The sequence below is a fragment of the Aulonocara sp. 'chitande type north' Nkhata Bay genome, linkage group LG11, assembly GCF_057382095.1.
Source record: "Aulonocara sp. 'chitande type north' Nkhata Bay isolate Kocher_YH1m ecotype deep benthic linkage group LG11, A_spYH_male_GT1.1, whole genome shotgun sequence".
Classification (NCBI taxonomy): domain Eukaryota; kingdom Metazoa; phylum Chordata; class Actinopteri; order Cichliformes; family Cichlidae; genus Aulonocara; species Aulonocara sp. 'chitande type north' Nkhata Bay.
In genome coordinates, this window is record NC_141354.1 from 25,951,304 (window position 1) to 25,979,148 (window position 27,845).

The 27,845-nt window shown below is 40.6% G+C and overlaps 3 protein-coding genes across 4 annotated transcripts in view; all 3 read right to left on the minus strand.

Annotated features, from left to right (window-relative positions):
* LOC147319111 (uncharacterized) overlaps nucleotides 1-5,214 on the minus strand; it is a 31,145-nt gene extending 25,931 nt beyond the window's left edge. Inside the window, exons 1-3 of the mRNA XM_086311451.1 lie at nucleotides 5,087-5,214; nucleotides 2,738-2,807; nucleotides 2,535-2,586 (exon numbers count right to left, since the gene is read on the minus strand). Coding sequence (XP_086167577.1) covers nucleotides 2,535-2,586; nucleotides 2,738-2,806 — 121 coding nt within the window. The 5' untranslated portion in view covers nucleotide 2,807; nucleotides 5,087-5,214. The remainder of the gene's footprint in view (nucleotides 1-2,534; nucleotides 2,587-2,737; nucleotides 2,808-5,086) is intronic.
* Nucleotides 5,215-6,716: 1,502 nt separating this feature from the next.
* Nucleotides 6,717-19,507, minus strand: iffo1b (intermediate filament family orphan 1b). Of its 2 annotated transcripts, none has more exons than XM_086311448.1 (9): nucleotides 18,084-19,507; nucleotides 14,005-14,065; nucleotides 12,574-12,669; nucleotides 11,610-11,750; nucleotides 11,325-11,509; nucleotides 11,098-11,224; nucleotides 8,690-8,779; nucleotides 7,426-7,556; nucleotides 6,717-6,852 (listed from the first exon to the last, which is right to left on the minus strand). In XM_086311448.1, exons 1-9 carry the CDS (start codon nucleotides 19,055-19,057, stop codon nucleotides 6,753-6,755), a joined length of 1,905 nt encoding a protein of 634 aa, XP_086167574.1. In that variant the 5' UTR covers nucleotides 19,058-19,507; the 3' UTR covers nucleotides 6,717-6,752. The 2 variants fall into 2 exon arrangements, with proteins under 2 accessions (XP_086167574.1, XP_086167573.1); XM_086311447.1 differs by having other exon boundaries at nucleotides 8,690-8,782; nucleotides 18,084-19,505.
* Nucleotides 19,508-23,517: 4,010 nt separating this feature from the next.
* Nucleotides 23,518-27,666, minus strand: gapdh (glyceraldehyde-3-phosphate dehydrogenase). Its single transcript, XM_086311453.1, has 12 exons — nucleotides 27,569-27,666; nucleotides 27,083-27,128; nucleotides 25,915-26,014; nucleotides 25,521-25,627; nucleotides 25,346-25,436; nucleotides 25,131-25,246; nucleotides 24,835-24,916; nucleotides 24,583-24,734; nucleotides 24,401-24,479; nucleotides 24,161-24,244; nucleotides 23,976-24,073; nucleotides 23,518-23,894 (listed from the first exon to the last, which is right to left on the minus strand). Exons 2-12 carry the CDS (start codon nucleotides 27,103-27,105, stop codon nucleotides 23,825-23,827), a joined length of 1,002 nt encoding a protein of 333 aa, XP_086167579.1. The 5' UTR covers nucleotides 27,106-27,128; nucleotides 27,569-27,666; the 3' UTR covers nucleotides 23,518-23,824.
* Between the last annotated feature and the right edge of the window lie 179 nt (nucleotides 27,667-27,845).

A 27,845-nucleotide genomic window follows, 5' to 3' on the forward strand; every position in this document is an offset into this window, starting at 1 on the left:
AAATGTTTTTCTATTAGCAGTAAGTCAATTGATTTAAGTTGGAATCAACTGCAAAAGGTGGATGAATTGATGATGAACCAACTAAGTTGGTCCAGCTCAAGTACCTTAAGCTGGACCAACAAAATTGCGTAATGCTAATCACGTGGGAATCCTTTCCATGATTTTATTACGTTCATTCAAATTGTTATTTATTGAGTGTGTAAGAAAAAGCAGGTTTACTGAAACCACAGAAACTCAGATGAGTCACTGGAGTAACAAGCTGTGTGAAGCTAACCTACTGGGTGATGGGTTTTCTTCAACAAACTGAACAAACTTCATTTCTTCATTTCTTTCGTCTTCATTTCCTCATTCAGTATAAAAAAATATAGGAGTGTGGTAATATGCAGAAGTTTCCATTATTACCCTGTTAGATGAGTGTTCATAATTAGTCATCACAGATAAATCACTTGACAGTCTGCATCTATTTAAAACTTTGGACGGTAAGAAAGGTGTCGGGTTATGAAATAAATACAATAGCTTATTGTCACGATAACTATTTAAATAAAACGTATCTGTATGAAGTTTTAGACTGATTGATAAAGAGCATTTGTCGTGCAGTGATCAGTCACTCTGATAGAAAATTGCCTGGCATCTTTACACTGTCGTCTAAAATTTGTATTAAGGGTAATCTGTAAAAGTGTCAACACAGTGGAATGTTTCTGCCTGCCACGTGCCCTGTTCATGACACGGGTGTTTTCTTCTTCTAAATATTGTTAAAATCATCAAAAGGATGACTGTGTATTTGGCTTTCTATTTATAATATTGTAAGGTGTTTATCTTGAATTAAAGTGCCTCCAGATGACTGTTGTTGGTGTTTGACCATATTTAAAACTCATCTGATTGTAATACAGGGAAATGTTGGTTTTTACAAATAATAACTGCGCGTGTTGTTTTTGCTCATTTGCATCTTTTATTCATTCAGCTTTCTTGACATATTGCATGCAGCCGCTCTGCAGTGACGCTTTTTGGCCACAATTACTTTTTCCTAATGTTTAAAGCAGTGAAGTCAAACATTTGGAGTTGTACACGATTGTCATCAGATTGTGTGGTGAAATTTTCTAAACTAAAAATATTTTGAAGTAGGGCTTCATGATGTGGGAAGACAGAAATCAAAAACACTTTTGCCTTTTCTCTGCCATCATTTCCCCTAAAAAGCTAAATAAAGCAAACAGATTTCTGTGGCTTAACAAAAGTTTTTGCTTTTTCTTTTTAGTGTGTAACTGTGGACAGACTTCATTGAGCTCTTTAAACACACTTTCATGCTTACAACATTGCAGGAATCATACACTGATTTCACTAAAGCATTTGTATTTTAGTTGTTTGGCATCTTCTCACGAGACACTCAGTTTCCCTCTTGGGTCCACCTGATGCATCTAAAACCATCCTCGCAGTCACATTTCATATCAGACGTACTGGTGCAGTTCTGAACCACTTTAAAATGAAACTCTGAGAAAGAGTGAAATAGAGATTATTATAAAGAGTACTCTAGAACATAGAAAAGCATTTCCTTTGTGACACTTTCATGTCAGCTTGATGGCATTGCATTTTTTAGAGAGCATAAAGATTTCCAGGAATATTTTCAAACCTGTTCATATTAGACAAGTTTTGCATATTCATGGCAACTTGAGAGGAACCTGTTCTCAGAATGATCTGATAATAACGGGAGCCAGAGCTAAGATTACATATCCTGTCAGCTATTTTTTTTCTTTTGTTTTTTAATGGCTGCGGTAAAGTTGTTTGCTTTGACACTGGTCATTTTGCCCACTGTTGGTTTGAGCTTATCTGACATGAGAATTGAAAGTGTTCTTCTCGGTACTTACTGGTTGGGGTTGGGTCTGGCATCTTCTCACAAGACAAGCAGTTCTTTTTGTCATGGGCCCACCTGATGCATCTAAAACCATCCTCGCAGTCACATTTAATATCAGACGTACTGGTGCAGTTCTGAACCACTTTAAGATGCAACTCTGAGAAAGAGTGAAATAGAGATTATTATATGGAGTAGTCATCACAGTACATGTGGAGTTACTATTAATGGTTTATCAGCTTTTTATAGAAACCCAGAGATCACGGGTATATCAAAATCCTGATGAAATCATTAAAGGTGGAAATGAAAACTTTTTTTACTAGGGTTGCAGTCTCCAAAGCAGAGATGGCATTCATCTTCATAGTTCAAGTCAGTTGTGTAACTTCCAGCAGGACAGTGTTCACATGTTGTACAATCACTCTGATACATACCTGTGAGAACAGAAAAAACAAGAGGAAAGACTTGCTGACTCGGAGTGAGTATCGGTGAAGGATGTGGTCATACTGCACGAACTCAGCCTGCGTCATTTTTCATCAATGCAGAAAATCAAAACAACACACAGACAAGAAAGAACCATACTTCACACCACGGTACCTAAACGAGATTCATATTTCTGAGTAAATGTAAACTGATGAACAGAATTTTAAAAATATTAATAGAAGCTCACATCAAGTTATCACACATTTCCTACCTGCAGGACAATAGTTACACTCTCTCCCACCAATGTTGTAGGTGTTCTGTGGCTGTCAACACAGATAGATATAAATCACTAAAATGAAAAAGTCCTCATTAACTCATCATCCATGCCACATTCACTCATGTCAACTATTTTTCTTATTTGATAAAAGTGTATGCAATAATTAAGGCGACTGGGTTAAAGAAAAAAAGTCTTACTGTGGGAAAGCTGAGCACCAACTGTGTGGATAACATCAGGAGGGCCACAGAGTATTGCACCAATCCCATTCTGTGGACAGATGTGAACACTACTGCGAAAAGGCCAAGGATCAAAATCTATAAAAGCTAACGCAACTACCAAGTTAATATCACAAATAAAGGTTATTACAATAAAACAATAAATGTCAAAATTAAAAGAAAAAGGAAATCTTTTCCTTCAGTATCATGTTCCTGTTGTTCAACTTCTGTTGTTTTTGCTAACTTCCTCAAAGTGTGCCCCACCCTTTTGTCTTTTTGTATCTTTCTCTGTCATCTTGCTGAACATCTGTGTTATTCTTTCTTTACCTGGTTACATATTGCTGCTTCCCACACTCCGACCCCTACCAGCCTGCTAAAACTGACTAACATTTATGCATCAAGTCTGGAAACCTTCACAAACATATTTAAGTACATTTGTTTTTCTTTTACTGTTTAATTTAGCTGTAAGCCAACTGTTGAGTTGATTATATATTAATATGGCAACATTTTCCATGTTAAATATTTGTAGGTTTTAAAGTGTTTTAAGCGCTTTATATTTCCAAATTGAAGTCCTGGAAAAAATCCCTGTTTTTCCATGTAAAATGTAAAATTTGAAATAAGGATAATCAAGTATAAAGGATAAAGGTGTTAACAGAGGAACACTTCTTTTAGGTTTTGAGTTTAATGTTAAGATGGATAGGAAGAGTAAAGAGAAAGAGTTTGTCTTTCTCCAAAATTTCATGAAGTGGTTACTTAACGAGATTTGGATGATTCTCTCTTTCATTTTTTTTTTATCTGTAATGCTTCAGGGTCTTTATCTTGGTATAAAGTGCCTTCAGATAACTGTTAGAAAAAAACTGTTGAACTTAATACAGGGAAAAAACTGCACGCCTTGTTGCTCAGTTGCATCTTTTATTCATTCATCCAGCGTCTCTCGACATATTACATACAGCAGCTCTGCAGTGGAGCCTTTTCCAGCCAAAGTTACTTTTTCTTGATGTTTAAAGCTGCAAAGTCACACATTTGGATTTTAGATCAATAGTTCTGACTCTGTGGAATAATTTTCTTTAAAAAATTTGGTAAATAAGTTTTTCTGTTGTGTGAAGACAGAAAACAAAAACTCTTTTGCTCTCATCTGCCATCATTTCCACCGTGGAGTCTTCATTCAGCTCTGTTCTTTAAACACGAATATATATTCAAAGCTATATTTCTGTTATGCATATAATATCAAAGCCATCATTTCACAAAAGCATTTGCATTTCCGTTCATCTTCCTGAACTGAGATATTTTTACACTGACTTTACTTGGCATACACTCATAAAGAAACAGCGTAACTGGGAAAGAAAACCTAGATGATCATCAGATTCTGAATTTTTCACGTGGTCACCATGAAAACACAAAAGTCATTTTGTTGGCGTTGAACTGCTTGAGACAATATGAGATTTTACAGTTTGATCCTTCTTAATGTTGTGCATCTACCCCGGTAAGAGTCTTCTTAAAAACACTCGCTGGTCAGACAGAAGGCCCATAAACATACACACTGGCACATGCATACACATAAATTCACTCAGTGCGTTAAAGTGTAACGGTACAAAGAGAGACGGTGTTTTATGCCTTTAACAATGCACCCGACGCCTGATCTTTTCAGAATGGCGCTCAGCTGATTACAACTGCAACACATGCATGAGCTAAACTGCACCCTACTGCTGAAACAAGTTATTTCACCTGGTTCATCTACACAGAAGAAACAACACCATTTAAAACAGTGTCTGATAATAGAGTTGTGATGGAGGGGGCGTCCACCTGACAGCTGTGCGCTGTATGTGTTTTCCTACGAAGGAACATGTAGGTTAAATATGCCAATAGACATAACTAAAGTAAAAATGAGGTATGTGATGCGTTCACCAACGACATTTTTTTTTCATAAGGAAAGGAAAACTAAATAGAACAAATCATCCATTTTCAGCAGGTCAGCATATTTTGTTTTTCAGGTTAGACTACTGATTGTTTCTTATGGTACAGTTTTGCTTTGCTCTTCTTTTCTATGTGCAAAACGTAGGTTCACTTCTATACATCAAGCACCTTGGTGAAATAGCTTCAGCAGCTATGTTTAGTCTTTTTTTAAGCAATTTCCTGTTGATTCACAATCTAAATATTATTTTGGCACTCGGTGACTAACTTACATTATTACATGACAGCCTTTTTGTTTTTCCACTATCCTCAAAGTGATTCTGCTCAACCATGCAGCTTTACTCAAAGATACAGCCTTCACTCTAATCTATAATAATAAGCATTACTGCTAAAAAAATAAAGATTATTAACAACACTTACATGACCCTTGAGTGACTCTATCATCCAGTACTTTTAGTTGGTCTTTGAAGTGCAACAGACAGAGACTACGGTTATGTTCAAAACTAAAAAACAACCTCCCAACACTGTGGTCATTGCTCCCTCACCTTTCCCGAAAACTACAAAGTTCAAAGCAGACTACGGTGTTTGTGGGATTTCAGATGTGACTCATATGAAATGATTGGAGCTCCAACATCGTCAAGATGATCAATGTGTGAACTCTCTGTGAACAGCAGGGTGGTTTGGTCTGCTTAAGGCTGACACCAAAACGATGGTGATATAGACATGCGACTTACTACGGTGACTATGTTGTATTATTGTTAAAAGTTTCTGCACCTGCACAGGAAATATAAGCTAATTCGACCGTTTATTTACAGATTTAGGGTAAACGAATGTGTCCAAATGAATCAAGGAACAAATCAGCCTCTGCTGTGTCACAGATGTAGCTCGCAGGTTACAGAGGCCAAAATCTTGATTTCATTGTTTGGACTGTTTGCTTTTGCCATGTTATCCTTGACTAAATTCTGTATAATTGTTCTTTGTCAATGCATATCTTCTCCCACATCATTATAGAAACAGTCTTCTTGCACCAAATCGACCAGCTCAGTGGTCAGACGACTACTACAAATGTTTACGTTTTTTCAAAATATTTAAGAATTTGTCATAAAAATCCTGATGAAAAATCTGCCAGGAGGCCCACAGTTTAACTTATAGCCAACATATTACTGCCATTTTGAGGCCCACAAACAATGTGGTCCTCAAAGCGAACACATGTACACTTTCTGAACTGGAGGCATCCGAGTGAGAGGAGTGACATTCAACTTTCCCAATTAACTCCTGTTATATTTGATCAAGGGCTTCAGGAGAAGAATAGAAAGCAACTCTTATATCATCTGATTTAAGGCTTAGGAACACAAAACACCACAGATCTGAAGAGCAACTTCTCAGGATTTTAGTTATTTTTTCAAAGACTCAACTCTGTTGCTCCAGTAAAAATGCACATAATGTTTGCGTTTTTCTGATTTTCTTCTGTATCTTTAACTTTTCATTTATTGCCTCAGGTTTGCTTTGCCTGTGATTCTATTATCGTTTATACAAGAGATATGGTGAACAGTTAATGCAGCTGCAAGCCACTAAAATGCTCTCTCGCGGCTTTTTATTAAACCTACATGTGTGGATAAAGATTCAAATTCAAAAATTCAGTGTTATATTATTTTAAGACTGAAGCTTCATTGTTTCCTGGAAATATTCCTGTAAATGTGACTTTAACTTTTAGAGCTTCAGTGACCATAAAAGCAGATCAGAGAGGAGTTTATGACGCTTACATTATCCTTGTTTTAGCTCGTGTCCGTTTGTGTAGAATGAATAAGTCATGCTATGTCTTCCTGTAACCACACTTACAGTCAGCTGACCCTAGGTCCTTCAACCTACTGAATCGTCACAAAATGAAGCACAATGACAGACTTCCTCGCTCAGTCAGTTCCATCTCACTTTCCAAAGTGTCCAGAAAAAGAAATGACTCGTCAAACAAGTACGTAAACATGGTGTTGCCGTAGTCACGTAGTCAGCGCCCATTGTATCGGTGTGGTCATGGATGCACTTGAGATCGTGTGACCACAGCCGCTGTTAACGCTGGAGTGAGCATGTGTCATGTTCTCCCATTGCTCGAGGAAGAAGGTGGAGATACCGACGGCTTGTCGTTTTCTCTCGCTTCACTCTCCTCAGCGGGTGGAGGCACAGCAGACGGACTGAGAGGGGCAGAAAGAGAAATGCATAATTTTTTCCAGTAGAAACTAAACTCGCTCTACCTGTGGGTTCGGTGGTTCGCTATAATTTTCATTAAAGGTTTTGATATAAAGTGCGATATTTTCAGATGGATAAATATTACGGCTTTTAGGTAAATGGAGACAGTTGGCATAGATTTTCAGGTAATAAAGTCCAGCCAGTTAAGCATAAAGCTTATTTATATTTAAAGCTAAATAAACATATAGTAAATAGTGTAGTCATAACTAAGTAATAACCATGTCTATCATGTGTATCAGGTGTATAAACAGGTAACAAATCAAAATAAAGAAAGTTGAAATAATATAATGCATTTTGACAAAAGGGGATTATAATAATAACTTTACTAGATACACATAATTAAAGCTGAATACACCTATACTGTAATGTTTTATAACCCATTTAATAAATGTTTATTTTAAATACAATATAAATTAGATATGCTGTATACACTGAAACTGCTCGAATAGTTTTTTTTTAAAGGAAGCTAAATAGATCAATAAAATCAACATCAAGTGTGTGTTTATGTGCGTGTGTACCTGTCTTCGCTCTGTGTGATGAGTCTCCTGCAGGTCTCCATCTGAACATCCAGGCCTCTCTTCATCGAGCACATCTCCATGTACTCGTGCAGGTGTCGGTTCATGTCGCTCTTAGCTGTGGCCAATTCCAGCTACAGTCAGAAAACTGAGAGTTAGACTAAATCACTCCAAGAATACATACGCATGCAATCAACAGCAATCTAACAGAGTCTCGGTCTCACTTCCTCACCCATGCAGAGAATATCAAAACAAATGTGAAAAAATAAGTGCATGCCTTTGCAAACAGACTCCCGTTACGTGAACGTTTGCTATTTCTTTTGTTTAACATGAGCACTTGTATAATCGCTCATTCAAAAATCAGTCACTAGTTATTGTGAAAATCTTCAGGCTACAACTGAACTGAAGTTGTAGCCTGCAGTTTAAAGTGAGTTTTCAAACTCAGACTGCAGACATTCTGAATGTGTTCTGGCACCAATTCATGTTTAAATATTTTCACACACTCAACTCCTTAAAGTTACTGATGGTGTTTAGAGCCTTGTGGATAGCTTGTTTGGTTTAGTCGCTGATTTCGGTGCGATAGTCAAAAAGGCAAAGTTTGACGGATGTGGTTTCTGTCAAGTTATAGCTGGAATTTAATAATCAAATGTAAAAAATTGGAAGGATCACAGCTTTATTACATAGTAAGTCACATTTAAGCTGGGTGAATGATGACTAGGGGGTAAAATAAAGACACTTAGGTTAAAAAAAATCTCAGTCTAAACATACTCTGACCAGCGTTTCCTCTCTCACAGTAAACAAACCCATGGCTGGTTTATAAGACAAGGACAGAGCTTAGTTAGTCCTCGACTACAACCTGTTTTCACTGAAGCCCTTCATTTAATTTTTCTTTTCTAGCCTGGAAGTAGGCTTAGTCAATGTCTGAGAAACTATCTGTCAAAGTTTAGAGTTAGACTCAGAGTTTGTTAAACCTGCTTTCTTGAACAACCCCCTGACTATGTGCAGCCAAACTGCTCAGGCTTACATAAACTCATCTAAAATGTATGAAAGATTAAATTCAGCAAGGCAGGCTACTGCCCCTTTAAAACAAAGCATAGTAATAGTATTTCACTTAATGTCATTATTTAGACATATTGTCTTGTGAATGCAAGACACAAAAAACAGTGCAGGAGACATAATGCATGCAGCAAAAATGAAAGAACAAACTGCCAGCATGTAGGATGAAGGAAGTTATTTAACATATAAAAGTACAGAGCAAGCGTCTGACCTCAATTTGGTCAATGGTCTCTTGGTATTCCTTCTCTCGAGATTTGAAAAGACATTCGGTGTCATTAATCACCTTTTCCAGACAGTCCTCCTGCTGAAGACAAACACGGACATGGAAATTTACATGCGATGAAAGGTAGTTATAATCGGTTTAACGTGTGCATCATCAGACATCACCGCAGACATAGAACCATCAAAGCACAGCTGTTGCAGTGCTCCCATCAGCTCACATTTCACTGACTTATTTCCCACGGGAGAAAGAGCAGACTTCAAAGCGCACACAGCTGGTAAATGAAAACAAATACCTACATGCATTTCTTGGAAACAAACACCATGTACGCTAAATACAGGCTGGATTTGTGCGAGTGTTGTTTTGTTGCCTGAATTGGCCCGGCCACAGCAGAGCACCGAAGGGCAGCAGACTGAGCTTTGAAGGACTCCACTCTGCCTACTGTTCTGGATAAAGTCCGCTTATAACCACACAAACAAAAGCTTCTTTGAAATCTGAAGCAATAATATCAAACCATGTGCACTTAGAAATTACAGTGCGCTTCCTCTACTTTATAAAACTCCTTTATGCAGTGACTTAAACAGTGTTTAAGCTGAAATTCTGAAACTTTTTTTTTAAAGTAACAATAGATGTCAGATGTCTCTTTATAACTGCATTCACTCAGGATGAACATCTGAGACATGGCTGAGAGAATTTAGTAATTAGCCATGCTCTCTGTTTTTGCGACAATGACAAAAATAGAGAAGCACACATGTGCCAATTAAAGAAACAGTTTATTTTTAAACTAAAGAACCAAAGAAAGAACTTAAACTAGCCATGGGATGTGTATTCAGTATTGCCAGCAGTGTGAGAGAGTGCGTGAGTGAGGAAACAGCATATGCAATGTTGTCTCGTGCCATGCAACAAACCAAGATGCAACCAAAATCTCAGAAGTGTCTCTGGAGAGGAAAGCCACGCTGGCAGCTGAGCTCTGAGGGCGTTTGTAGAGCACACTGGGCCCAGGTGCTGCCAATCGTGTTAATTAGTCGGCACCTGCAGTACACGGGTGCTACACAGGCGGACTGAAATGCAGGTGGGGTGAGTGGGTTGTCTTGTGATGTTATCTGTGTTTCATTTTTTTTTGTTTTCCCTGCACCTTTTGCAGGTGCACGACAATTCAGAAACTCAATTTCACTGAAACCTGAAAGGATGATGAGATGCCAACATATAGTAATGAAAATTGTTCCGTCTTTCAGAAAGATCGACATTTACGGTCACGTGAAAAACAAAAAGAAAGAACTGCACAGCCCTGTGAAAAACAAAGTACCTCGTGTGAATGAGCAGACTGGATGACCACCTTTAGCACAAATAACCTTAAGTAATTGTTTTCTATATGACATTCTGTCTCTCATGTCCCTTTGGGGGAATTTTAGCCCACTCTTCTTCAAAGTGTTGCTTCAGTTTATTGAGGTTTGAGGGCACTTGTTTATGCACAAGTGTCTAACATCCCAGACCTGAGTCTGGTTGAGGTCTGGACTTTGATTGCGCCACCTTTAGACTTTGATTTTACAGATTTGCTGCTGTACATGTCCTGCTGGATGACCCAGTTTGGGCCAAGCTTCAGCTGTCAGACAGATGGCCAGATTTGACTCTAGAATACGTTGGTATGCAGAGGAGCTTATGGTCGACTCAGTAACTGCAAGGTGCCCAGCTCCTATAGCTGCAAAACAAGTTCATGTCACCCCCCACCCCACTGTTCCAGAAGTCTTGTGGTTTGTTCTGATTCAACTTTGCAAAACCAAGCTGTGCTACAATGGTTAAAGAGAATAGGCTTTCTCCTGGTAACCCTTACAAACAAGCCATACTTGTTGAGTCTTTTTTTTAATGGTACTGTCATGAACTTGAACATTTAATATGCTAAATGTGGCCTGTCGAGTCTGAAAAGTAGTTGCAATCTGCCAGAGCACTGCACAGTCAGCACTTGGGGTGAATTTGCTCTGAGCTTCTGGGAACACTGCGGCAGTGTACTTAGTTTTTCACAGAAATGAATAGAGCCTTGTGAAAAAGTGCTTTCTCACATGACTGCATGTGTCAGCTTACTAAGTGAGGTCTATAACTGGTGACCACAGATATCTGTCGATTTCAGTAAAACACAGGCTTGTTTATGCTGTGTGAATGTTTTGCAGAAAACAGTGATGATGGGGTAACTTCTGACAGTCATAATCCCTTGCAATTAGTATTTTTAATATGCCACAACGATGGCTAAAGGTAAATCTTTCAATTTTTCAGCTTTTTTGAAGCCTCTATATGTTCATAAATTAGCTCCTCTCTGGTAGCCACAGCTATATTTCTAACAACTTTGAGCTTTAAATCTTCACAGAGAGTTCTCTCAGTCTTAAACTTGTGTGACTGCTGCCTACCTCTCCCGGTGGGTGGGTGGGATCTGGAGGCAAAGTGCATCCTGGGAAATCCTCCCAAAGCAGCAGCGTCTCTTCAGTCTCCTCCCACGCTAGACTGTCACAGTCATCCTCAAACTCACATTCACGCCTGAAATTTTTTTTTAAAAAAGTATCAATGCACACATACAAATGCACATGGCCTGAAAAGACGACTCAGATTACAGTAATTACATCTGCAGACCACTCACAGCTGGTTTAGCATCCTCTGCATCTCCTCATTGATCTGATTAGCAGCAGATCCACAGTGCTCCTCATCTTTAACCACTGCTCCGTCACTTTCGGAGGTGCTGACGGGCTCGTCACACTCACTCCCATTAAAGGACAGAGGGGTTTGTTTACGGCGGCAGTTTAGCGATGGTTGGTTATTAGGAACCTGCAGAAAAGTTTGGGATTAGAGGATCAGACTAACAAGTAGACACTTGCTAAAAGCAGATAAAAAAAGAACCAGAGATGATGAGATTAAACAGTTTTACCTGATACATTTGGATGACGTCTTCACAGTTCCTCTGCTGGGCCACATCGCACAAGCGAGCAGTGATGTCGATCCTGCGGCAGATGTCCATGTCCACCTTCATCGCTTTCTCCTGGATTTTGCTGTCCAAATCTGACAAATTCTACAGAGAGGATGGATATGGGAACTGTTCAGCATCACTGGAAAACTGTACCAATAAGACTGATTATGACATAATAGTAGCACCATTTTCTTATACAGCACCCTAAAGATAGAAAATAAGACCCCTGAAAACTCAGGGGTCACCAATCCTCAGTCGTTTGGTACCAGACCATGAGAGTTGAGGCTCAGTTGTGAAATTTATGGTTTTCGGGGGTTTTTTATCGTTAACTCGGTTTCCCTGGGTCTTTTCCCGCGTTGTAGTTGTGTGTCTTATTTTGAAAGAAATATTTATGCATTACCATAACGACCGGAGAGCATTAAGGGGCAGAGAAGAGGATGTTACTCTCAATGTTGTTGGCGCATTTCAGTAGGACGCTGTTAATAAAGTTACAGAATTACAAGGTTGGGCACCGCTGCTGTAACTAAAGCAAGCTGTTTCACACATGGACTTGGAGAAGCCTTCCTCGGGAAATCTCCTGATTGGTTTACGTGGAGGTACTGCAGAGTGTGCGGGATGCAGAAACCATGACGACTACTCGCTAGCTATGAATTCACTGGACTATAACCTGCAGTACTCTCACGTCAGCACAAATTGTTGCATTTGGACAGCAGACTTTACACTATGGAGTTGGCAGGTTAAAGAGTTGGGTTGGATGTTTGCGTTCTCACAGCCACGTTTATCCAGGTGATGTCTAAAAAAAAGTTCAGGGCTTCAGTGTGAAAGCAGCTTATAAGGACAAACTACCAAGTGAATGCAGAGGGACATCTGATTACTGTAAAGAGCTAAAACTGTTTGTGATTATTATATGAATGTATGAGCTTACATTGCTCAGGAGCCCTTTGAAGACAACCAGCTCCGTATTCAGATGCTGGACCCTGCGAACCAGCTCGTCCTGGCAGCCTTCGCTCTCCTGCAGGTCCTGCACACGCAAAAGAAGTCATAATGAGCAAATGCACTTAACCACAACTCTCTTTACTGTAGTTTTTGGGTCACATTGTGCAAAAAGATTTTATCTGCAAAGAGCACATTCAAATCCTAAATGCATAATCACTTCTGGGAAGCTCTAAATGAGTCTGACATCATGGTAACCCTCAAAGTCTCCCCGCTGATTTATTCACACGTGCTGCAGTTACAATACTCGAGAAGCATTTTTTTTACCCTTTTGTGGGCTTAAAGTGCGGTGGTATTTCCTGTCAAATTGGGTCAGGTAAAGATTCCTCGCAATGGGGCACATGCTCAAAAACACATATACAGGAAACCACTGGGCTTAGAATGAGACCTTTGCCATGAAGTCAACATTTGGGGGGTAGGAGGCATTCGTTTTGGGGGCTTTATCTGTCATCTCAGTGGTATTCATATTCTCGCTCTTAACTGTTACTGCACAAAAAAAGATGAATGTCACGGCTACTCTTCATCACATGTGTCTACATGTAGACTAAAAGCAGACTTCAATCAAACACTAATGCTAATCAAGCCAGAACTGTTAGACAGCATACTGAGTATTCATTTAATTTTTCAGCATTTCACTTTGGCTATATATAAACTAAATTATGCCATAATGAATGGTTTCATTGTGGGGAAATGTGTTTATAAGGACACAAGTGCAAGAAATACAGTAATTGCAATTTGATGGTTGGCGACAGGCAGATATAAATACAACTTTCATGTCCTTAAATCCATTTTGGCACTGTTAGCAGTGGATGGTTAAGGGGTTTCAGGAAAAAAGCTAATCAATTAAAAGAGAGTGCACTAGCATTGGATGACTCATTGATAGCAGCTAAAGAAGCTAATAATCATTGCCAGCACAGAGAAAGAGGTATGTGCTTGGCAAGATCAACAAACAGCTGCAGCACAATCTATATTTAACCAAACTAATCCGCCCTACTTCTCTCACTTTCATGAAACTATTTAACCTTTAACATTATTGTAAAGACGCCAGCGCAGCCTTAGCTAAAGCGTGTCATGCAGCATAGAATTAAAAATTTAAAGCGAACGGATATGTATTAAAGACGTGTGTGTGTGTGAATGTTTGTTAATTCTGTCACTTCAGAGAACTCACATCAGTTTTCTGAGGACTGCCTGACAGCAACTATTGCGGGTACTTGCCAAAATCTAACCTCTGCCTTCATAATAACATATAATCATTTATAATATCGAGACTTTCAGTCCCCACAGTGGGACTATATAAACAGATTTATGTTCCCCCATCTTGAGAAATACAAGAACAGACAAAAAAAAGGGTACATAATGTTACCTCCTGTAAGTCTGCAATCTTCTGTTGCAGATCCATCCTCATAGTGTATTCCTCTTCCCATCTAGGAGACACAGAGATAAGTTTAAGAAAGACATTAATAATCTTCTAGTTCATGTCTTCTCGGATACAGAGATCAGAGACAAAGAACAAAACATAAATTAGGTCTTCATCAGCTCTTGACATTTATAAAAGCAGACAATGCTCCTGTGAATCAATAATTCAGGTAGTTGAAAGGCTAAAGGGGCTAAAAGTCCATTTAAAATGCACCTCTAACTGCAACAATCACATTCTTGATGATTCATTACGTCAAGTAATTCAGCAATCAAGGATCAACCAAACAAAACACACTTTCGACAGGAGATGGATAACAAGTTGCTTAGCAGCAGCAATTTACTCTGCACTCACTGCTGAGCACCGCCTACCTAAAAGTGGAATTAAATCTGTGCTGTAACACTTTAACAGGCGCTGGTGTAGATAAAAGGCTGAGAAGGCAACCACATGCTGCAGGGTTAAATGCAGTTGCCTGACTTCAGCTCTGACCTGAGGCCCTTTGCTCAGTCTTCCCAGTTTCCAGGCAAAATGCCTAAAATAACTAGCATATGTGTGACCAGACATGTAGTAAAAGTAAGTAAAGCTGTATTAGCATCTCCAGTTTGTTTGGAGTCTCCAATTTGTTTCAAACTAAATGTGAAACATGGTCACCGTCTTGGTTTTGGTGTTGATTAATGGCCAGAAAAGTGTTTTTGCAGAGTATTACATTGTTACAGTGAAGCTGACCTTTGACCCTTCATCAATTTCACCAATTTAATTACTGTATGAAATATTGTTATTTTATAATAAGTGAATGGGATGGTTGTCCTGATACAGACAACCTGAAAATATTTTCTATCTCCACTGGAATCCGTCCCATAAACAAATTTTTAATTTCTAAATCATCAAAATTTACATTACATCTTTTTTTCTTTAAATGGTAAATGGCCTGTATTTATATAGCGCTTTACTAGTCCCTAAGGACCCCAAAGCGCTTTACATATCCAGTCATTCACCCATTCACACACTGGTGATGGCATGCTACATTGTAGCCGCGGCCACCCTGGGGCGCACTGACAGAGGCAAGGCTGCCGGACACTGGCGCCACCGGGCCCTCTGACCACCACCAGTAGGCAACGGGTGAAGTGTCTTGCCCAAGGACACAACGACCGAGACTGTCCAAGCCGGGGCTCGAACCGGCAACCTTCCGATTACAAGGCGAACTCCTAACTCTTGAGCCACGATCGCCCCGATTTAAAGGTGGACATGGTCCAGGAAGGTCAGTAAATTGATCCTCAGCTCTTCCTGTCCATGTCTTGAAGTATCCTTGGGTAAGATACTGAACCCCAAGTTAGTGTGGGTGTAAATATTTGATAAAAATGCTTAGGCACAGATAAAAGTACTGTGTGAATGAGACTTGGGGCGCTCAAATTAAGTAGATAGGCTGTCATTTATCTGCACAAAAAAGTACAACTAGATTTCAGTATAAGTGTTTGAGTCTCACACTAAAATCAGTTTACTGCAGTTATATTAAAGATAGTAAAAAAGGTGTTCGACTGAGTGAATCACCGATCCCTCACAGGCCAACTCGCTGATGCATCTCAGACCATTGTGCCTGTGAATCTGATCTTTAACACATTTAAAAGCCTGAGCAGAGACTACTGCGTATGTGATCACAATTTCTGTGATTTCATACCACAAGGGGAATTTCACTCACTGCAGTCTGCAGCCTCTTATAAAAAAGCTGTTTAAAATGCAGAATGCTGCAGTACAAGAATCCCTACAGGGAATACTAAATCTGAAATAAACTGAGTCATGAAACAGGGGTTGTTGTTGTCATAGCAGGTGCTTGTTAGATCAGTAAGGAGAGCGCGCACAGAAAACTGAGAGGCACTTCCTTCTGCAAGCCAAGCCCCCCTCCACCAGTTACATCTTGCAGTGCATGCTGCATTGCAGATACAGTATGGAGTGTAGAGAGGACGACGGTGCGCAGTGGAAGGAAGAGAGTGTGAGAAAGGAAGAAAAGGTGCGACTGTGTCGGTTTTAAAAGAGAAAGAAAATATGAGCTAGAGCGTGTGGTTGGCAGAGAGAGGGGTTTTTTGGCAGTGACAGAAGGAGGGTAACGGGGGGAGAGACAGTTGTCCTTGAAAAAAATAAAAGAACAGTGCAGAGAGCTAGAGGAGGGTAAGTCTGAAAATTAAAATACACCACAAGCTGCTTTAGGTTGCAGTAAAGGTAAACAGATATAATAAAAAATAAGATAACAAGCATTACATTATAAAATGGTATTAATATTTTAAAAGCTATGTAATAGCCTGAATCTGAGAGAATAAGTTTCGCATGAAGAAACATTTTGTGACGTCCTCATTTGTCCTGACTGAAGGGGGCTGCAGAGACCCCTCAAAACAACTCATTAGGGGAGGAAAAGACTTTGAGAGGGACAAAGTGTGTGAAACCCCTCAATTCACAAATAAAATGTATATATGTCTGGACAGCAGGCTGGGAAATGACGCACACTAGTGTCTCTACAGACAGAGAAAGCAAGCGTCTCATCTGTCTCACACTCTCTGGATTGTTAAAGTCGTCAATGTGCTTCATACACAAAGAGCCCACTATACTGTGCTCAGGATCTCCGCTGTGAAGAATGCATGGCTGCTCAATTGGATATAATCTGAGGGAATTTAATGATGAATGCGCAAAGGACCTTTTTGGAGTTAACAAATAATTACAAATAATACACAATCCACCAAAGCTGTCGGACAAACTTCAAATTTACAACAGGATTTATGCAGTTTTAGATGTTATTGCTAAGCTTTCTGGAGAAAAGACCAATCACATTGTTCCATATTAGCGATTAAGTGATTGGCCACATACACAGACAGCTGTCTTTCTAAAATGGAGATCAAAGCATCCATATTTGAACTGGTGATGTCATCAGATAAAGTCGCATGAGCTCACAGCAGCAACTGTGGATTACACGATCTCATATTCTCAGCAACGGTTAATCCTCTTCTACTCATCCATCTCACTTTCACAGAATAAGAGTTGATGCTTGTTGTTCTGCATCAAAACCCTCAGATATTTAGTTGATTGTTGATAAGCTACAACCAGTAAATGTTCAACATAAAAGATTGGTTCTTACTTGAAATGGGGCTCATAGCCAAATCTCCCATAAATAATTAGTTCACTTAAATGTTGGTAAATGAGGCTGTAAGTAATAAGTCTCGACATAATATCCAAAAATACAATCCTGAATTCTATTTTCACATTTCCTCTCTGAACTTCTCTCTAGATAAAATCATTACTGCCTTTCAGCATAAAACATGATGGCTCTCCATATGAGTGACCACATGTTAATAAAATCCAAATAATATACTAACCTGCTAATATTTTCTTGCAGAACATAATGTGACAAAAAAAACAAAGATGGGGCCATTTTTTTTCTTTAGAAAATGGTGTCATCGCACAGTTTGTCCAGCTCAGACTCCACAGTTTAAAAACACTCAGATAAATGTCTGCAGCACTTGTGTAAGGACATCTACAACAACACATTCTTGGAAAGATAATAAACAATGAGACATTATCTTCTCTTTAAACATAAAAGAATGGGTGTTTATGTGTATTATTTAAATAATATTTGCTAATATGTAACTCTAAAAGCTGATACTGATGTTGGCATCTGACCCATAAAACGTGTACAAACTGAGCTAAATGTTTGGCTGCACAGAGGACGACCACTAAGCTTTGACCTCGATTCTACTTCATGTTTGTCCCCTGAGGTGTTAATATTTTTTAGTGTATTTGTAGCAGCAGCACCTGCCGCTGTGGTTAGTCATGTGATGAATGCAGTTCCAGGCTTGAAGTGATCGATGTAGAGTTTTTGTGCTGACTCTGTGGTGTAGCAGGAGACAGCTGGTCTGCAGCTGTTCTGCTCACTTCTCCAAAGTAGAGCATTACATACACTCAATAAAGCTACAGAGCAATCACAAGATTTATTTATTTTTTAAATAGCCCTGAAGGAACTGCAATAAAAGGCTTGGTCCATTTACCTGCGTTTATACTCATCTCTCTCCCTCTTCACTTTAGCCAGGACATTGTACAGGGCTCTTATCTCGGGGGTGATGGTGTCAATCTGGACACCAACTCCATCCGGGTGCACCCAGGATACTCCTGGGCTGGTCAGACGCTCAGCACCGGGGCCGAACTTGCGGGTGTGGTTGTAAGACCAGATTGTGCCCGGAAGGAACCGTGGAGGAGGGTTGGTGGAGGCTCCCGGACCTGTGCTGTTGTTAGTTCCCGTTTTAGAGCCAGATCCCGGGGAGTCCACACGGGGGGAGGATAGGCTGATGGTGATGGCTGGGTTGCAAGCGGCATTTGTTTGTGTTGCACTCGAGTTTTCAGAGGCTGCAGGTGGCAGGGCAGGCGCGAGAGGCGTTGTGAACAGTGTCGTAGGCCTCCTGGCCGAGTTGTTGGTGTTGTGGAAGGGCAGGGAGCCGGGCCTAAGCTGTATCGTTCCGACAAATCCCGTCTGCACGCTTACCTCCTGGGTGTGCGCTTGGTTCTCACAGCATCCACCTTTGCAGCCCTTGTTGGCGTCCAGCGCCTGCTGGAGCTGCTTCTCCAGAATCTTATTTCTGCGCTCTAATTCGTGCACTTTAGCCAAAAAGCATCTGAAGCGCAGGTTGAGAGTTTTGAGGACGCTGATGTTGGAGCCCAGGTCGTTTCTGAGAGCCATCGCAGCAGGGGGATGCGGCACAGGGCGGTGCTGATAGTGGCTGCTGTGATGGAGATAAGGTGAAGACTGAGAGGGTGCGGTGAAGTCAGGCCCCGAGCCGGGCTGCTCACCCAGCAGAAGGGAATCCGGGTCCGGTGCACCGAAAACAGCGTCGGGAAGGAGACCTGAGGGAGAGTCCGGGTGTCCGGGCGCCTGGTTCTGCTGCGGATGCTGTTGGAGATGCGCGTTGGCCCCCAACAAAGGATTCATGCTATGGTATGGAAAACTGAATCGCTGCAGATCTGGCATGAACACGGACAGGAACTGGCTTGCTACAACAGAATATTGTTATAATATAGATAATATCTGACACCCAGGAACGGCGTGTGCGTAAAACGCCTATGGCCCCGTTCACTTGCTTATATAACTGTTTATAAATAAGAATCTTATCCTTAAAGCCCAAAGGTCTTAACGTCGGCTGATGGATCAGTGCTCTCTGACGATCCACAGAAAAAAAAACAGCCTAAATCAGGACAGATGGATTTGGAAGAAGACTACAGAACACCGGACGTGCGCCTCAGCGTGATGCTTTGCAATAATAAATGTAAAATAAATGAAGAAAAAGCCGCAGAGCATGAATGAATAAGAAAGAAATCCGGCGTCTCCGCGTTACTGAAGTTCTGGCAACAAGCTGTGACCGCAGGCAGGAGAGAGCGCTGCGGGATTGGAAGATCCGTCTGCCGTAAATACGCGAATAGAGGAGCCTTTATTAACTGTTTGCTTTCTTGTTAGGGCCCGAGCACCGAGAGTGCGAAGGCCCTATTGTATCTGCTCCGTTTCTTATTATTATTATTATTATTATTATTATTATTCAGGCAAAACAAGGGCCTTTTTGAGGGCCTAAACATGCTCAAAAACTCATGAAATTTTGCACACATGCCAGGTCTGGTGAAAAATTTTGTATTTTAATGGTTTTACATATGAGCACTGGGAAATGGCTCTACAGCGCCACCTATGCCTTGTTAAATGCAGCCCTACGACCACATCGTTTCAGCTACATGTATGAAATTTGGCACACATGTGTATCATGCCGAGTCGAACAAAAAAGTCTGTGGGCCCATTGATGCAAACCCAACAGGAAGTCCGCCATTTGGAAGAGAAGGTGACATTTTGGCTCTAATTTTGCCATTTCCATGCCTCGAAGTTTTGCGAACTCCTCCTTGGGATTTGGTTGTATAAGCTTCATCTTTGGTCAGTGTCAACTACACACCTGGGCCATGTTAAATTGCGGAGCTTTTGAGTTTTCACAATACTATGAGGCCGTGGCGCCATGGCGAATTTCGATGACTCGCCATGAAAATCTTATTGCCTCTCATTTTGTCATACATTTTCTGACCTTGACCAAAGTGAACACATATGATAAGGCTCCACCCCTGAACATATTTCAACTGCCATATTTGACACCAGGGACAGCGCCACCTAGTGGGAACAGGAAATGTCATGTTTTACACTTTGGGGTACAGTATAGTGATGGGTGACACCTGCAGCCTCAAATTTCTCCAGGAAAGCCTTAAGGAGTTGGTCTTGGGTTACAGTGAAAACTGTGACTTTTCGCAAAAGGGTGTGACCCCAGCAGCATGGCGAACTTTGATGTCACGCCATGAAGAAACAAATTAGTATAACTCAATGAAATCCAGTCTGTTCAGTACCAGACTTTACAGGCATGATGTCAGACTCGCCCTGAACAGATTGATATGCCCATTGTCGGGAATACGTACAGCGCCACCTAGTGGCAACAGGAAATGTCATGGCTTTAATTTTGTTGTACTGATTTTCACAGGTTCATCGTGGCCACCTCAAAAGCGGTGAATATCAACATCAGTCCCTCGTGATGCTTCAGTGCAAAAATTGTGACTTTAAACTGAACGGCGCACCCTGGTGGCAACGCTGTTCAACATGAAAGATGAAGTGGCTTTTGAGGGGCTTGCAAGTTTATAGAGGCTTGAAATTTGGCCCACACCTCCAAATGGATGAAGGCTTTGTTGTCATGTGATCATTTTCATTGAATAGCGCGAAATTGCTCCACAGCGCCCCCTACAAAATTTCAAAACAACAGCCCCTGCTCTGTGTTTCATCTATGAGTCTGAAACCTGGTAAGCTTATGGAAAATATCAAGATGTACAAAAAAGTCTCTTGGAGCAATATCCCAAATCCAACAGGAAGTCAGCCATTTTAAAATTAATGTGCAATTTTGGCGACATTTTCCCCTCTTTTCAGGCTTCATACTTTGACGAACTCCTCCAAGGGATTTCATCATATTGAACCATTCTCCAGTGTGTGGAATCTAAAGACCTTTGTGATGTTAAATTGCGAAGCTTTTTACGTTCAAGGAAACGGGGTGGTCATGGCGGCACGTGGAGTTTCAATCACTGGCCAAAAAGCAGTAATATGCTGTCACTCAAAGACACAAAGTCCAATCTCTCCCAAAGGTCGCAGGCGTGATGAGACTCGAGCTCGGAAATGTTTGTTATGCCCTTTGTCTATAATGGTTAGAGCGCCACCTAGTGGGACGACTATACTCATGGTTGAACCAAATGAAATGTTAGCTGGTGGTTAAATGCATGAATTCCATCAATGTGACATCACATCGGACGTGCTGGTTTTAGGTGTTGGGCGTGGCTCGACACGCCAGGGTGCGAGGGCCCTCATAACGCTGCTTGCAGCTTTAATTCACATTTGAAATCATTAGCCACAGCTCCAAACAAAAAACATTAGAGGATTTAGTGAAACTGGACTGAACCGTGACGTCAGACCTGGAAATCACGCTTTCACTGTTTTGCGGTCATTTAAATTTAAGTTAGAATTAGTCCAGTTTTTTATTTATTTATTTTTTTAGAGTAATTCAGCATGTTTGTTTATTCTTATTAAATCTGATGGAGAGTTAAACAAGAAGACTGCTATCCAATTCGCCAGTTACATGCCTAAAATTACTGGTGTTTATGTTACTTATCACACTATAGTAGCAAAAAATAAATAAAAACACCTCCTCTGTGTAACCCACTATCTTTCAATGTGACCATAAAGCTAAATCACCTGAGTGGAGCACTGTGGGGTTAATAAGTTCCATTAGCTCAGGCATCCCTGAGGGGAGGATGGCCCTTTAGGACAGGTGGGAGGTGCAAAGGAGACAAAAGACACAAACTTACTGACATGCAGGGGTGCTTTATGCTTCAGGGGAGACACCAGGGAAGGGGAAAAATATAAAAGCTTTGTATTTTTAAATAAAATTTTTTTTAAATTTTTTTTTTTACAACAGAAACCGGAGTTCGGTGGATCAGTTACATGGTGCTTCTTCCAGACAACCAGTGAGACTGAGAATTTATGGCAACAGAACAACTTAAAAGATCCTTTAACATCATGTATCACACTGTAACTCTAACATCTTAAAGTATAAATTTTAAAGTCATCCAAATCAGAGGGCAACACAGAGGTTTTCAGATATTTGTGCATGAGAGCAGACAGGGTCAGGCAGGGCTAACTTTGCATTGTATTTTCGTACCACTTGTCCATCGCTTTTATTAAAATAAATTTGCAGTTCACAATCAAACACTTTATTATTACATACAGAAAGTACAGTGTGATTTCTCCTGACATACTGAGTTGTGATCTGTAGACAAACTTTGGTTTTAAAAACGAGAGAATTGTGAATTTTGTTCCCCATCATAGATAGGTTTAGTTTGAGGTTAGGAGAAGGTGTCACCGACCTGCTGAGACAGATTTCAGGAAAGAGCTTCATAATCTTAGCTGAATGATGTGTTAGTATAGCTATATTGTGCATTGTTTGGCTCGGGTTCTCCTCACATTCCTCAGTTTTGTGAAAGACTGACAAACAAGAGGTTTGAAAAAAAAAAAAAAAAAAAAAAGGCAATCCAGAGCTATTAATGCCACTGTAATAGGATCAGGTCTATGTCAGAGATGCACAGGTGGAGTCTGGGTGTCCACATCCTCAATGATTTATCCTGGATTGTCAGCACCTCCATGTGAATCCAAAAGGCATCACAGCAGCTGCTTTCTGAGGCCTTACCATCCTCCAGGATGGCACCAGAGGAGCCAGACTTCCAGCAGAACTACTATTTAATTATTTAAATAAATCAATCCACACTTCATATGAGTGCTTTCAAGTCATTTTGTCATACTGAAACAAAATTAATTCAAGGAGTAGTGATGGTGCACATGTTTCTCTTCAGAATACAGATGCTTTAGCAAGTGTAAAAGAATAAGGTTACACTATGACCTCCACAGTCACCAGATCTCACCTCAACTCCTAGATAGGATTTTTGGTGATCCTCTCCACTTCTGCACCCGTTTGTGTGTCCCATCATATTCACTGATCTCACCATTTGAGGTACATTAAGTACCAGTCCTAACATTGGCCTCATCTTTTATTTCAAACATTTTGCACAGTTTAACCCATCAGATATCCTCTCAGGGCTGCGCAGCAGCTCCTCTGTGTTCCAGAGTTTTGTTTTGTTTTTTTGTCCATTACTGAAATCAAACAAAAAAAAAAAAAAAAAACTTTGTTTAAAACTAAAGATTCTGTTATTATGAAACCGAATTCACCTTTATATACTTAAATGTTAATGTCTTGTCAGAAATTCATCAGGAACAGCACTTAAGCTCATTTTCCTTTCAGTAAATAACTAATCTACTCCTCCAGATCAGCCTTCATACATTTCTGTTCAGATATAAAGGAGGAACAGGAGACTGAATCTCACAAACGAAGGACTTTATTCCACCACTGCAGTACTTCAGTACTACAGACAAGCAAATACAGTCACACCTTTACTCCAAACCCAAGAACAGAGCAGGGAATTTGAAAAATAGAAAAGAAAAAAAGAAAAGCATTGGTCTCTAATTTAAATCTTTTGCTCTATGTGGGACCTTTCCTCAGGCGTATTATGGGGGGATGGCTACATGATGAAACCAGAGTCACAGAGAATACAATGCCTTTTTGTACATTTGTAACTCAGGACTAAGAAGAATGTGGGCTATGCGACAGTTCAGCGACAGCCAAGTTTACTCCTTGCTAGCCATGTGGGCCATCAGGTCGCAGACACGGTTGCTGTATCCAAACTCATTGTCATACCTGGTGAAGAGGGGAGAGGTTAGCAGGAAACACTGGCAATAAATAGAAAGACATTGAAAGTAACCAGTGTTGAAGGCGTACCATGTGACCAGCTTGACAAAGTGGTCGTTGAGGGCGATGCCAGCGCCGGCATCAAAGATGGATGAATGGCAGTCGCCGTTGAAGTCTGTGGACACGACCTTTAGGACGGGGAGAAGAGTGTGGCACATCAGCAACGAGATCCACAGACAAAATGTAGCCATGAAGTGACAAAGTTTAGGGCGTACCTGGTGCTCTGTGTATCCCAGAATGCCCTTCATGGGTCCATCAGCGGCAGCCTTCACAACCTTCTTGATGTCATCGTATTTGGCCTGAAAAAGCAAAGCAGTTATATTTGCATTTTTAAAGAAAAAAACACAAGTGGTGAACCACATGTGTAAATCTGAATTTAAAATCAAAGTCATCCACCCATTTTAAAAAGGAAATTTTTAGATCAATATTTTGTAAATTGCACGTGTGATACTCACTGGTTTCTCCAGACGGACTGTCAGGTCAACCACTGACACGTTGGGGGTGGGCACACGGAAGGCCATGCCAGTCAGCTTGCTGGGGGAAAAATAAATAAAATGTTTCACTTGAGTACTGGAGCATTACAAAGCAAAATATTGTTTTAAATTGTACATTAGAGTAGTGTTTTATTTGCACTCACCCATTGAGCTCAGGGATGACTTTGCCGACAGCTTTAGCAGCACCAGTAGAAGCGGGGATGATGTTCTGGCTGGCGCCACGGCCATCCCTCCACAGCTTGCCAGAGGGACCATCCACAGTCTTCTGGGTGGCAGTGATGGCGTGAACTGTGCTCTAATAGACAAACAGAAAAATAAAAATAGGAGGACAATTAAAAATGTAGCTTAAACATAATATCTTCAAAACTGCTTAAGTGCTGTGTATGAATTCCTACCATCAGGCCCTCAATGATAACAAAGTTGTCATTGATGACCTTGGCCAGAGGTGCCAGGCAGTTGGTTGTGCAGGAAGCATTGCTACGGAGAAAGAACATCAGTCAAGTTTTAATTTTAAAATTAAATGTTTTAAATGAATGAAATTAATTATAAATGCAAGATCAGTAAAGACTGTCACAGCTTTCATTAGAACAGATGTGTAGTTGTTATTCATTGTGTTCAAAATATATTCCTAAATCTGTGATTTTGGCAGCAAAAACTCATTCATCTCCAAATATACCAAAAAGATTCCTACCTGACAACTTTGAGGGACTTGTCATACTTCTCGTGGTTGACACCCATGACAAACATGGGAGCGTCAGCGCTGGGTGCAGAGATGATGACTCTCTTGGCACCACCCTTCAAGTGAGTCTGCAGGATCGCATTGAAATCATTCAGTTTTCTTTTTGCACATCACATATAGCATACTACCTTTTTCTGCATTCACATTTTACATGATTTAGCACTTACAGAGGCCTTCTCAATTGTGGTAAACACACCAGTGGACTCCACCACATACTCTGCACCAGCCTCACCCCATTTAATATTGGCGGGGTCCCTCCTGAGGAAAGAAAATAGGGGTTATCCCTGAAACCATTACACAAATTAATAGCTTATACAAATATGACAGGCGAACTCAACTTACTCGTGGAAAACTGTGATTTTGTGTCCATCGATGACCAGCTTGTCTCCCTCAACCTTCACCTCGCCTTTGTAGCGGCCGTGGGTGGAGTCATACTGGAACATGTAGACCTAGAGAGGGGATAAGGAGAACTTTTTAGACAGGCTTCACAAAAACTGGGGGGGGGAATAAATGAAGTGTGTGTTCCTGGCTCCAAAAGCCCTCATTTTATATTTAATTTACCCAGTTTGCTAAAATGATCAAATTCATACTTACTGGAAATGGAAGGAAAAAAAATCCAACAAGTATTTGACAAATAATTTTACTAGAATTATGTTATTCTAACATTCAGTCATACAAAGCTTGTGGTGAGTTCGAGCTAACGCCTTATATTCCTTTCATTTCCTCCTTGACTGACCATGTACTCCAGGTCGATGAAGGGGTCATTGATAGCGACAATCTCCACCTTCTTGGAGTGGAAACCAGCACGGGTCACCAGACGACCGATGCGGCCGAATCTGAAAAATGAACAAGAGGCGTTTCTCATTCTGGCCAGTAGGTGGAGACATCACACCACATTAAACTGACTACAGTCACGTCTTTGAGTTTCGGTGAAATGAAGGCACTTGTTAAGATGATAAATACGAAAATAGATTTAAAAATAATAATAAATCAGAGCAGAGTTTGATATTTAGTCAGAGGCTTCCCTGTAACAGTTTAGATTTTTCTTTTGTGTGGGGCGAGATCTCCCCAGAAGACCTGACACCACAGTAGAAAGGCCAGGGTTCAAGAGGAGGGGCTGAGGGGTGTGTGTGCTTTTCTCTCTGAGAGGCTAAAGTCGAAATTAACCTCCAATGTGGTAATCCTGGTTACGCAGTGCACTGTTTGAACAACAGCAGGGTTACTTTTTAACCACAGGTCCAAAACTCCGGGCGCATAGATACACTCTGTCCTAAGAGACCAGGAAGACAGGCGGGTGGATGACAATTTATTGAAAACAAATGCGTAGATCCGCGTCAGAACACGTGCGCTCATTGACATTTAGGTATAGGTCGCCTTTCACTCGCTGATGACCCCGAGGTCAAAGGCACTGGCTATTTAAGATCAACAAGAACATGAGAACAGCCGGCTGTCACCATTTAAATAACACAGCAGGCTGTAGAAGGGAAAAAACCCTTTTTGAAGGCTAATTTTAAAAATAGACCCTCCAGTAAAGTGACAGGACAGAAGACCAGCCTGAGACAAGTTTTATGTAGCTGCTCCCCAATACTGAATAATGTGAAATGTTATGCATTAATCCTTAAAGTGCACTGAACTGCAGACTTGCAGTGTACTGGACTGGGCCCTCGTTTAAATAATCACACATTATTCCATACACTTGGATAGCATCTTGCATAATACCTGCATTCTTTAATACAGGAGTTCGTAAAACAAACTTTAACAAGCGTGGTAATAATTCCCCACTGATGAGAGGGATGTGGTGGTGGGAGTCGCAAAGAAAAGTCCAAAGCTGAACCTCAGTGTGCGTTGCTCATTTGGTTTAATTAGAAAGATTTAGAGGAAGTGAAGGGGATGATCATTCTTACCCATTGATACCGACTTTCACCATTTTGCCTGGGTTGGTCTAGTCCTCTGGAAGGAAAAATGAGAGGGGGGAAAAGGTAGCATTGCGAAATTTATGAGGTACTTTATTAGCATTAAGTTGATGATAGCTGCTTGGACTGCAGGTTAAGATAAGTGAAGACAACTTCAAGAACAACATGTGAAAAGTATTCTACTGATAAGCTATCTGTGATCACAGTCCAAGTAAAACTCAAAGCTAATCTGCATCGAGGAAAAAACTTCAGACTTTGCAAAACTAAAAGCATAAATGACTTAATAAACATGTTAAAATCTCTTGTCCTGCTAAACTTCAAACGTAATGATGATGTAAAGTGAGTTTCTTTTGACTTTATGACCACGTGTGCTTTAAAATTGGGCACAATTAAGCTCGTGCAGATTTTTCCAGGTGATCTAAATCAGCGCGTTGAGTCATGCAGCCTGAAGCCAATAAATTATTTGAAGGTATTTACCGTTTATGAAGGGGCTCTGCCTGTCTTGGGACTCCGGATGTGAGTGGGTAAGAGCAAAGTTAAGCTGCGTGTTTTATGATTGACCGAGGTGTGAAGCCACGCCCCCATCAATGGTGACCACTCCTCGCCCCGCCCCCTCTGAATGTCAAGGTTGTCAGATGCACAGAGACATGCAGAGTGGCCGCTGCAACTTTACTTTTAAAAAGCTCTGGTCTTATGATCTAAGCTCTGCTGCGCATTAAAGGCCTGAATCTGGGAAATGTTTAACTCATTTTTC